Below are 12,914 nucleotides of genomic sequence, written 5' to 3' on the forward strand. Positions count from 1 at the left end.
GCATTTAGCGCGAGTTTGAATTACCACATAACATCAAATGTCCAAAATTAAGAGTTAAAAGGTCTTTAAATCCAGCACAGGGTGGGAAAAGAAACTGTGGTTGGAACCACCAAGCAGTATCAGGATCTTATAGCGTGGACCACGAATACTCTGAATGTCACCATCGACATATATCTACTTCCTGCCTTGTGGCCAAAGGTCCACATGTAGTTCACATTCGAAGAATATTCAACAGGTTGCCCACAGCAGATGAGTTATTTCTGTCTTCCTTTCAGTGTCGGTAAAGTGACTGCACGGGTTAGTTAACGGCTCAAAATAACCAGTTCAGTTTGAACAACAGTAATAGAAATGGAGATAAACGCAAAATATTGCAGATGCTGGAATCAAACAAAAAAAGTCTCAATGATCCTCCGTCAGAACTTTGATGAAGGGTCAGCCAGACTCGAAACGTTGGCTCTATTCTCTCTGCACAGATGCTGTCAGACCAGCTGAGATTTTCCAGCATTTTTCTGTTCTTGAATACAAAAGGAACTTGTTATTTCAATTTAATCCACAGACTATCTCAAACAATTGTAGGTTTTTCGCCAACAATGTCCAAAGTTTTACTTTGCTTAATGAACCAGTCCAATAGAACAACCAGTCAAATGTCCTGAACGGTTCCGAATCACTTCAGTTTAAGTTAGGCTAACAAGAAAGAAAGGATTTTGGAAGAGAATGCTATTCTGCTGGGGAACTACTGTTACTACATTTTTAGCCCTTTTCTCTGGTGTCTGAATCCACAAAAAGATCAGCCATGATCTTACTGAATGGCGGAGCAGGCTCGAGGGCCAGATGGCCGACTCCTGCTCCAATTTTAGCCACTGGAGATTTGAAACCTTGAAGAAGGTGCTTATTAAAAACTCTTGGACTTGATATTCATGGAGATTCAGACACAAGGGGTGGGATTTTTCAACTCCGCTTGTCCTAGACTGGAAAATCCCACCCGAGGCCAACAGATCTCTGCATGGTTCTGTCTCGCCAGCTACACTTCCTGTGACGAGCGGGCCGGGCAGGAAAATTCTGCACAGACTGACTAATAGCTGGAATTCACCAACATAAGGTTCAACTGCAACACCTTCTCTCTGTGGGTCACCCCATAATACAGCGCAGTCTCAAAACCTTTCACTTGCAACCATGGGATACTGGCATTAGAGCACTGAGGTCACAGTCTCAAATTCTCTCTCTGCAACTCTAAGGAAGCCAGGGGTGAATGTCTGCATTAAATCTGTGGAGAGAATTTCAGGTGAATGTGTCTCTCCACATTAATATCACATGAAGTTTAATACAAGCAGCCATTTCCTTATGATATTTCAATAATTACTTAAAGCAATTATGTGAACTGGTACAACCACAGCTTTGCCATTGGTCAAATGAAGACAGTAAATTCTTACTTTCAAATATATCAGTCCACTGATATTCCAATGATCTTTGGAAATGTCAGATAAACATGAACAATGGTGTTAATAAACTCCAGTTATACCATTGCTGCTGGTAAGATTGAGTCAGGCATAGGGGACGATTCTCCCAACCCCCTGCGCTGCTCTGCAGCACAGCGGGCTGGGAGACACATGCAGAGGCTGTCTCTCGGGCTCCCCACTGGGTACCATGGCCTCGGCAATCTCCGATAGCCGGATTTCCAACACGTCAGCTCCGCGTCAGAAATCGGCGCAGAGCGGCACCATTTATGTAAATGCTTATTATAAATATGTTTAACCTAGTGCCATCCCTGGGCCAACTGGCACTGCCCAAGGAGCAAAGCACCAATACCCAGGAGGGGTTGAGGTTGGCCAGTTATGTTCAGGGGGCCAACCAGCGATTGAGCTGGCCAGCAATCAGGAGATCGGCAGCGTGGGGCTACTGCGCATATGCCAATCTCGGCACTGGCAGATCGGTGCATGAGCAGTGGTCCAATCAGTGCTATGCTGTCAGCCTCCTCAGCGGGAATAGGCTTCACCACCAGTTTTTGGAAATGACTTATGTTAGTGCACTCTGCAATGCAGAGTGTTGGAGATTCATTTTGAAAATCCCACTGAAAAAAAATCAGTATGACTTACTCCAGTATTTCCACGAATTTGACGCTTAGAATTTTTTTGGGAGAATTGCCCTCGAAGTCAGGAGTTTTTTTCTCGTTCATGCGATGCAGGTTGGCATTTATTGCCCATCCCAAATTGTCTTTGAGAAGGTGGTGGTAAGCCACCTTCCTGAACCACAGCAACCCGTGTGTTGGAACGCTCACAGAGCTGTTACGGAATTGCAGGATTTTGAACAAACAACAGTACAGGAAACGCAATACAGTTTCATGGGTTTGGAAGATGCTGTCAAAGGATCCTTCGTGATTTGTTCCAGTGCATTGTGCAGATGGTATACATGGCTGTCAGTGTACGAGTGGTGGAGAGAGTGGATGCCGAAGGTGGTGGAAGGGGTACCAATCAAACTTGCTGCTTTGTCCTGGTGATGTCGAGCTTCTCGAGTGTTGTTGGAGCTGCACCTGTCCAGGTAAGTGCAGGATGTTCCATCACATTCCTATCTTGGCCTTTTAGATGGTGGACAGGCTTTGGGTGTCAATTAGCGAATTACTTACTGCAGAATTCCCAGCCTCTGACCTGCACTGCTAGCCACAGTACACATATATAGCTAGCTCAGTTTTTGGTCAATGGTAATCCCCAGAATGTTGATAACGGAGTGTTCAGTGATGGTAATGCTGTTGAACATCAAGGGAGATGGTCAGATTGTCTCATTAGAGATTGCCTAGCACTTGTGTGGCACGAATGTTATCGGTCTTTTGTCAACCCAAGCCAGGATATTGTCCAGGTTTTGCTGCATTTGAACACGGACCGTTTCAGCATCTGAGGATTCGCGAACGGTGCTGAACATTGTGCAATCACTGGCGAATATCTCCACTTCTAACTTTACAATGGAATGAAGGTCATTGATGAAGCAGCTGAAGAGGTTGGGCCTAGGACACCACCCTGAGAAACTCCTGCAGTGATGTCATGAAGCTGAGTTGATTAACATTCAAGCAACACAACCAGCTTCCTTTATGCCAGGTACAACTCGAACCAGAGGAGCGTTTTCCACTGATTCCAACTGACTTTAGTTTTTCCACGGTTCCTTGATGTCACACTTTGTCAACTGTTGCCTTGATGTCATGGGCAGTGATTCTCACCTCACATCTGAATTTCAGCTCTTTCGGACCAAGGCTGCAATGAGGTCAAGAGCCGAGCGGCCCTGGCAAAACCCAAACTGATAGTCAGCAAGCAAATTATTACTCAACAAGTGCTGCTTGATAGCATTATTGTCGACCCTTTCCATCACATTGCTGCCGACAGAGTTGACAGGTTGGATTTGTCTAGCTGTGTGTGTACGGTCATACCTGGGTAATTTTCTACATTACTGTGTAGATGCCATTAGACTTCTGAATGGACCTACCTCAAATTAAGTTGATTGGCAAGTGAAACTAGAACTATGGAGGGCATGGCCTCAAAATAAGGGGGAGCAGATTTAGGACTGAGGAGAAATTTCTTCACCCAAAGAATTGAGAGTCTGTGGAATTCACTGTCCAGTGAAGCAGTTAAGGCTACCTCATTGAATGTTTTCAAGGCAAGGTTAGATAAATTTTTGATCAGCCAAGGAATCAAAGGTTATGGTGAACGGGCAGGTTAAGTGGAGCTGAATCCACAAAAAGATCAGCCATGATCTTACTGAATGGCAGAGCAGGCTCGAGGGGCCAGATGGCCTACTCCTGCTCCTAGTTCTTATGTTCTTACCTTCCTCTACACCCTAGCTATGACTGTTAACACTACATTCTCAGGGTGGTGTCCTACCAATAATGGCATATTCCCTGTCCAGTTTCATGGTAACTAGTGCTGAGACCAGCTTTTAATTTTAGATTTATCCATTTAATTTAAATTCTAAATATTTGAACATTAACTTGGGACTTTTGATTACTAGCCCAGTGACATTACCACTATACCAACACCTCTCCCTGAAGTGCCCAATTGGAAACAAGCATAAAGGTGGGTTCATGTTCCACCCAGATCAGAATCTACCTTTTACAAAGATTCCAATTGCAAGAAACTATGATTATCTCAGACATTCCTCAAACAGTGTGGATATAAATAGAACATTGGCAGTTTTATCTCGTGACCACAAATACAGAATACCTTAGACAGCAGTACTCAGTCCTCAGTCCTGAGGAACCTGGAATCTGTTAGAGCTTCTAACTAGGTATTGCGCATACTACCATGACCAGAAAGCTGAAACCTCATTCTTTAAATCATTAAAATCAGTAAACGCTTTTTGTAATTAACTCAGTTTATTTTCTTTGCGTGGAGAATACCGAGATGATTGATGTACGCCAGTGGGGAAACTGTGAATCCAATATCTGCATTTCTCAGAAACAAAGATCTTTGTCATAAAACAAAAGATGCCAGCTGTTGCCACCTCCTGGCATTGTTAATAATTCAGTTAAGCTGAGCGAAAAAAATGTGCTTACCATCTTGATTGCTCCAGTCCCAATCTGGCCCTCGAACAACTTTACTACCCTGGAAGATCCCCTTTAGTACAATTCTTGGCAAATTCTGCCGTGGACCAACAGGAACACTGTGCATAAAGAGAACAAAAATAAAACATTAACACTCTAGTCAAGGAGGCTACAATAAAAATGATAGATCAGAATATTCACACACTTTTAATAAACTGTATCAGTTTCAAAAGCTTCTGGCTTAATTAACAGTCAAAATGACAATGCTAGAAATTCAATTTCAGGTAATGGGTTTAATCACGTGAATGTTAAGGGCTAGAGATCTAGAATTTTGAAAGTCTCAGTTAGATATGAATTGAGTCATTTTATCATCCTTTCTGGGCGTAACAAATAGTTTCTCAGAAACTAGCATATCTTATAGTTCACTGCACACAAATATTTTTAAATAAGCAATATAAAAGATAGATCTGTACAACAATTTTAATCAACATAAAATTGGATTCTCGAAAAGCAAATCTATTATGAACTTTTGAATGGACAGGTAATTGCATCATTAAAAAAGACAGAATTTATTCCAATATTAATTTATAGTCAAAGCAAAAGAAATTGCTCGGCAGTTTACCTGCCAAGGATGGCAGGTAAATTATAAAACATTACTTGTATACATTCCACGAAACTCAGACACAAGATTTTGTCCTTCAACAGAAATCGGATACAAAGATTTCCAATTTATGCAGTTAACGTCAATATATTTTTCATCCCTGACTATCTTTCTCCTCACGTTTACATAAATGCTGACCTTGGAAAAAGAGAGAGCAAAGCATTTCTGGTCGAAATGCATTTGTAGTCCTCAATCTCTGATGATGAACATGACTGGATTAGCACAAAACTCTTTCCGTGGGTGGAAAGATCAAAGTTGAGCCTGTATGAAGAGGGTGACTTGGGGAAAAAAAACTAATGAACAATTTCTCAGCTGATTTCACCAAATACAAACCTGGGACAGTTTCAGGTCAATATCATTGAAAGCTTTTGAACAGATCAGACTCTCCAGTATACTCATAATAAAGTGACAATAGTAATTATGCCCTGGCTTAGTGCTATTGGTGGGCGGGAGGGGGCAGTTGCTGACAATTTACAGGTCAGCAAAAGTAGCATCTCAGGTTAAGGGGGTTAGAAAATTCTAATAGACTTCAAGGTTTAACCTCAAAAGCCATTGATTGGGGCAGCACGGTAGCGCAGTGGTTAGCACTGCTGCTTCACAGCACCAGAGATCTGGGCTCAATTACTGGCTTGGGTCCCTGTCTGTTTGGAGTTTGCACGTTCTCCCCGTGTCTGCGTGGGTTTCCTCCAGGTGCTCCGGTTTCCTCCCACATTCTGAAAGACGTGTTGGTCAGGTGCATTGAACCAAACAGGCGCCGGACAGTGGCGACTAGGAGAATTTCACAGTAAGTTCATTGTTAATATAATGCTTACTTGTGATTAATAAACTTTTCTTCTTTTTCTATAAAAAAATGAGGCAATGATGAGCAATGTAAAACCTTATTAAAACTTCAATTAAAGTACTGTAGACTGAGTACCACTCAATAGGAAGAGTATGAAAGTTATAGAGGGGGTACAACGCCCATTCGCTGGGAAACTGCTTGGTATGAAGCTATATAAATCCAAAGACTTGAAGAATTGTCCTTTTTTATTAGGACAACACAAATAATGATGCAATATAACAGAAGTGGTTAAAATTTTGAAATGACAGTACAGGGAGATGGAACCAACCTATTTTCAGTAGTTGAGGGATCAGGACAGAGTGCAGGAGTAGGCCATTCAGCCCTTCGAACCTGCTCTGCCATTCAATAAGATCACGGCCTCACATCTGTCGTGGGTAAGTTGTTAGAAGGTGTTTTGAGACACAGGATCTACAGCATTTAAAGACGCAAGGACTGATTGGGGACAGTCAGCATGGCTTTGAGTGTGAAAAATCTTGTCTTTCAAATTTGATTTAGTTTTTTTGAAGGGGCAACCAGGAAGGTAGATGAGGGCAGTGCAGTTGATGTTGTCTACATGGATTTTAACAAGACCTTTGACAAGGGACCACATGGTAGGCTGTTGCACAAGGTTAAATCTCACAGGATCCAGATAGCCAAATGGATACAAAATTGGCTTGATGACAGAAGACAGAGGGTGGTTGTAGAGGGTTGTTTTTTAACCTGTGACTAGTGATGTGCCTCAGAGATCGATGCTGAGTCCACTGTTATTTGGCATTTAAATTAATGATTTAGATGAAAATATAGGAGGCATGGTTAGTAAGTTTGCAGATGACATCAAAATTGCTGGCATAGTGGACAGTGCAAGTTATCTTGGATTGCAATGGGGATCCTGATCAATTGGACCAGTGGGCTGATGAATGGCAGATGGTGTTTAATTTAGATAAATGTGAGGTGATGCATTTTGGTAGATTGAACCAGGGCAGGACTTACTCAGTTAATGGTAGGGCATTAGGGAGAGTTATAGAACAAAGAAATCTAGGGGTACATAATCATAGTTTCTTGAAAGTGGAGTCACAGATGGACAGAGTGGTGAAGGAGGCATTTCGGCATGCTTGGTTTCATTGGTCAGACCATTGAATACAGGAGCTGGGACGTCTGTTGAAGTTGTGCAAGACATTGGTAAGACCACACTTGCAATACTGTGTACAGTTCTGGTCACCCAATTATAAAAAGGATATTATTAAACTAGAAAGAGTGCAGAAAAGATGTACTAGGATGCTACCGGGACGAGTTATAAAGAGGCTGGATAGACTGGGATTTTTTTCCTCTGGAGCGTAGGAGGCTCGGGGTGATCTTATAGAGGTCTATAAAATGAGGGACATAGATCAGCTAGATAGCCAATATCTTTTCCCAAAAGGTAGGGGAATCGAAAATTAGAGGGCATAGGTTTAAGGTGAGAAGGGAGAGATACAAAAGGGTCCTGAGGGGCAATTTATCCACACAAGAGGGTGGTGAGTGTTCTGGAACAAGCTGCCAGAAATTGTAGAGGCGGGTACGATTTTGTCATTTAAAAAGCCTTTAGACAGTTACATGGGTAAGATGGGTATAGAGGGATATGGGCCAAATGTAGGCAATTGGGACCATCTTAGGGGTTAAAAAAGAGCAGCATGGATAAGTTGGGCCAAAGGGCCTGTTTTCATGCTGCAAACCTCTATGACTCTATCTCAGTCTTCCACAGGAAACCCCATACTTGTAAACTGTGTTTCCCAGTTCTAGTCCCTCTCACAAGAGGAAACATCCTTTCAACATCCACCCCACTTGGCACATTAATCTTAAGCTGGAGAAGTAAGTGCCAATCAATTTATGATTAACGACTGACATTTACACACATTTGCTTTGTGTGCCGTTTATTAGACAACATATTGTCTCCCAAAACAGTGCTCAAGAACCACTGACCTTTGATTTACAAGTGTGATTTGTCAATGATATAATAGTGTATACATTGCTGCAGCTCAGTCCTGTTCCCCAATGCAGCTTGCTTGTTCTCTCCTGTAAACATTGGCTCTGCTGGGAGATATTTCTGTAGGTGCTGGATGCCGCCCAGGACAATGGGGGATTCATTGTGCATAGCTTTTACACAATGTTTATGGGCTGTTTGATTCCATCTTTCTGCCACCCGAGATAACGCAGCACAGAATAGGATCTCTCTGGTTAGCAAGGCTAAACTCTGAGAATCCTTCAGGGGAACAGCCACCGAGCATTCTCAAATTCTTCAACTATCACAACTTCCTGAATGAAGCTATTTTTGCCTTTCAAACCTCTTATCCCTTCCTCTTTAAATGGACTGGTGAAACTCCTCATCTTCAGAGTGAGAAGGCAGGATTGATTAGCGTAATGTGACCTTCTTGTTGATGTTATTTTGTGGATCGACCCGCAGTTGCACAATGTGATGGACGAGATAGAGGATTTAGTTTCCTGGCTGGAACAGCCCTCCAGCACAACAGCTGAGGCCAGACAAAACTCACGGTATGTGGATCAGTGGGACATTCAGAAACTGAGACATTGTGAGATCACCATAGCACACATTCATAAATCAGGCTTTAATAAAGGCTTCCAGGGTATTATTTTCCGAGCTTTTCAAGGAGAAATAGCTCAGGATTTAAAATCTTCAGAAGCCAAGCAACACTGCCACACAGAGCAGAGGGGGGCATGAAGTAAAGAAAAACCAATAATTTGAAAGAATGAAATGAACTGGATGTAATAAAGTACAATCTGCTCAAAAAATTTCCTTTAGTTCATAAATATTCATATTGTAGACTGGGAAAAAATCAGCAGCCAGTGACTACACTGCTTGATGCAAGTGACTAAAACGCTTTTCACACAGTTGGTGTTAATCACTGGAAACAAGGATACTGACATGCAAAGGCATGGAGGCAAAAACGGTAGTGACTTTTAAGGGGCGTCCTGACAAGTACATGAACAGGATAAGAATACAGGGACATGGTCCCCGGAAGGGTAGGGGGTTTTAGTTCAGTCGGACAGCATGGTCAGTGCAGGATGGGAGGGCCGAGGGGGCTGTTCCTGTGCTGTAATTTAGAGTTAGAACAAGAAAATTAAGTCACTGTGTATTCCTGGAAATTCTACATTTTCCTATAGGAATGTTGAAGTGTAGCAGCCTTCACACACTTCCTGCTGGCCATCAAGACAATGTGTTATACACTAACTATTCACACACTCTGATGGGACAACAAACTGGACAATCTGTACAGAAATTTCACTGCTACCCACCCAATTCAGGCGTCACGTGACCTCCCAAAATGGTCTCAAAATGGTGAGCAGGTGAGCATGCAGATATTTAGGATTACCATAAGACATGGGCCATTCGGCCCATTGAGTCTGCTCGACTATTCAATCATGGCTGTTGATCTCATCCCCATTCTCCTGTCTTCTCTCCATAACCCTTGAATAATGTGCTCCGACGTTAGGACTTTTGCATATTCAAACAAAAAACAAATGCTTGTTTAGGTTCACTTATTATTAAGGTACTATAGCTGCATGTAAGGGGCTACTGGACAAATATGTAAATAGGATGGGAATGGAAGGGCATGACTAAGTGCGTACGGTTTTAGTTTAGGCAGACATGATTGGCACAGGCTTGGAGGGCTGAAGGGCCTGTTCCTGTACTGTACTTTGTTTGGTTTACTCAGACAACCAGCACCTCTGAGCTGTAATTAGGGAAGCCGCTCCCACGATGCCCATCACAGATATCAATTAGTTACTTCCTCCCCACTCCACACAAAAGGACTCTCTCGATCATCACCACTTCAAACCCAGAGACTGACCTCAATCACCACCCCAACCTTCGCCCCTGGCCCCCATCCAGAGATAACAATCTCCAGCCTCCTGACTCCATGTGCCATTGTCAGCTATTGCTAGAGATCCAAACCCCCATTCCCTGTCTCCTGATCGCCCCCGCTGGTGCTGTACCCTGCCCGAGTCCTCTGATTCCCCCTCACTGCCAGAGGGCTCTGATATTCATCCTTGAGGCCATCACTTAACTGTGAGTTGCTACAATTCCTCCAATTGCTCTTTACTCACCTCCTTGCGATCCTTCCTCAGTCTAATCATGATTCAAATGAGGTCCCAGACCCAACATTCCGGGCTCCTCAGACCTTTCTAATTACACACAAGCGTGAGGGAATGCCCAAAAAAATCCACATTTCTAAGCTGCTGGCTTTACTCAATCTATCATTTCACATTATTATACACAGGTTTTCCAGTTGCCTAGTTTGAATCTCTCATATGATTGTATGCATGTTCCTCCTTCTTCTTCATTAAAATAGTCATTCCCTTGAGTGAGCTCACCAGATCTCTCTTTTTCACATCTTTCTCTTAAATTAGTTTTGATTTGCCTTGGCATTTGACGTTCTCTCAGATCAGTGGCTTTGACATTATAAATTGCGTCTGTTTTCCAGCTCATCTATCATCCCCTATCTGTATCTTTTGATCATGCGATTTTTATGCTCTCTCTCCTGAAGTCAATCACACAAGAGTCAACATTCCATATAGTCCTGATGGACCAGTCCACATGTAAGCCAAATCATCCTATGCTACAAGAAAAGGAAGGGTTACTAACACAGAAGTAGTTATACCAACACCACACACCACAGTGAATTCAAGCATAGATTCACTGTGCATTTGATAAACTGCAAAATAATAGCCGTATGTTTTAACTATCATAATTGCCTGGTGTTGCTCAGGTCTAGCAAATTAGCTACCGAGTCCAATTTAGATGAGGATTCACTATCGTAACAGACACCGCAATGCCTACACTACCATGACATCGCACTCACAAAGGCCAGCTGGCTCTGTTTTGCATTATAGACAGCCAGAATGATCAAGGATAAAGTAATGATGCGGGAACTCAGCTACAGCTTCTGTTCATTTGCTTTTCAATGTTCAAACTGTCACAAAATAGCATACATATTCAGGTTTTGGGTGAAGTGGGGATGGGGGGGGTGGGGATGGGGGGTGGAGAATCACATACGTTCATCCCGTGGAGCCAGTACAATCCACCAGACTGGCCAGCTGTCACCTGTCTGAGCGCACTGACCGCGACAGTAACTAACTGCTCACATTGTGGAGAAACATCTTTTATTGGCACAAACGTACAGATAAACCTAATGCTAATGTTATGCCAAAATATATTCTTGGATTAAATTTTACTTTTTTTTTCCCCCCCAAGTGAGACACAATTCAGGGTATCAATGCTTCAGTCAGTGGACTGTGGTATCCTAATGAGCAAAGCACAGAAAGGCATCAAAGTAACACTGGTATTGTTTTAATAGAAATCTCTTTGCTGGCCTTCAGATAAGTACTTCAACTGTTGGTTAATTTGAACAATTCATCAGAATGTTCAGACACCCTTCCAATCCAGCCTAATAACCATTTGTTTTTTTTCCTGATAGATTGTATTACAGAGAGGGTGCCAGTATCCAGTATCTGTTTCAAATATACTTGTCAAGTTTAAGTGGAAGTGGTCTACTCTTACTCCATGGAATTAATATTCTGGGTTCACCTTGTCTTTTTACCTTTAAACTCAACTTTGATCTCCTGCAGAGCCCGAGCTTAATCTTTTCCAAATTCCTTGTACTAATTCTATTCCATTCATTCTATATTTGAATCACACGTTTAGTTACAGCGATGAGCTTTCTATTTTGGGACTGTGTCTTTAAAGTAAAATGCCTGGCAATCATTCCTGAGGCTCCCTACACTCTCTCCAATTCATGCATGATCCTTTCTGGAATTAGTGGCCAAAACTGAATCAAGTGCTCCTAAGATGATCTAATGAAAAGATCACACAGCTGGAGACTGACCTCCACCAGTGTGTATTCCACTCTTCTATCAGGGACCCATTTCCTTTTAGTTGATTTGCTGCATTTCTGCAAACATGCTTGTGACAAATCTATGATTAAAGCCAAGTTCCACCAAAACCTTGTGTTAATTCTATCCCATTTATTCGATACTTGATCACACACACTGTTACAATGAGCTTTAAAAGACTGTTACATTTTGTAGAAGTGTCTTTGAAGTAAAATGAAGGGAATCATATGATCTGTTCTGGAGTCTGCCTGACAGCAAGTCCGGTGGTTTGATTCGATTTGTTACTGTCACATGTATTAGTTGTTGTGCCGGCCACTCAGCCTGTTTTTAACCCTTATACAGTGGACAAAGAATTGCATGTCGACTTCTTGTTAGTACAGTAACATTTGTTCACACACAATTACTTACGGGGCGAAAAACTGCAGCAGGCGACGGTGCAGAGGGACCTCGGGGTCCTTGTGCATGAGTCGCAAAAACCCAGCTTGCAGGTGCAGCAGGTGGTCAGGAAGGCGAATGGGATGCTGGCCTTCATAGCGAGGGGGACTGAATATAAAAGTAGGGAGGTCTTGCTGCAGCTGTATAGGGCATTGGTGAGGCCGCAGCTGGAGTACTGTGTGCCGTTTTGGTCGCCGTACTTACGCAAGGATATTTTGGCCTTGGAGGGAGTGCAGAGGAGGTTTACTAGGATGATGCCGGAGTTGAGGGGGTTGAGCTATGAGGAGAGGCTGAATAAATTAGGCTTGTACTCGTTAGAGTTTAGAAGAATGAGGGGAGATCTCATTGAGACGCATAAGATGATGAATGGGATGGATAGGATAGAGGTGGAGAGACTCTTCCCGCTCAGAAAGGATAGTAGGACTAGGGGGCACAGCCTCAAGATAAAGGGGGGGTGGTTTAGAACGGAGTTGAGGAGGAACTTCTTCACTCAAAGGGTGGTGAATCTCTGGAATTCTCTGCCCGTTGAAGTGGTGGAGGCTACCTCGCTAAATATTTTTAAGACGTGGGTTGATGGGTTTTTGATAAGAGAG

At 42.8% G+C, this 12,914-nt stretch overlaps 1 protein-coding gene across 4 annotated transcripts in view; it reads right to left on the reverse strand.

The window, feature by feature from the left end:
* Positions 1 to 12,914, reverse strand: part of mib2 (MIB E3 ubiquitin protein ligase 2) — a 241,273-nt gene that overhangs the window by 68,985 nt on the left and 159,374 nt on the right. For all 4 annotated transcript variants that reach the window (XM_080214947.1, XM_080214950.1, XM_080214948.1 and 1 more), the window contains exon 4: positions 4,535 to 4,641. In XM_080214947.1, the coding sequence (XP_080071073.1) occupies positions 4,535 to 4,641 (107 nt within the window). The remainder of the gene's footprint in view (positions 1 to 4,534; positions 4,642 to 12,914) is intronic.

The sequence above is a fragment of the Carcharhinus amblyrhynchos genome, chromosome 30 (genome assembly GCF_965287045.1).
Source record: "Carcharhinus amblyrhynchos chromosome 30, sCarAmb.v2.hapA, whole genome shotgun sequence".
Lineage (NCBI taxonomy): Eukaryota > Metazoa > Chordata > Chondrichthyes > Carcharhiniformes > Carcharhinidae > Carcharhinus > Carcharhinus amblyrhynchos.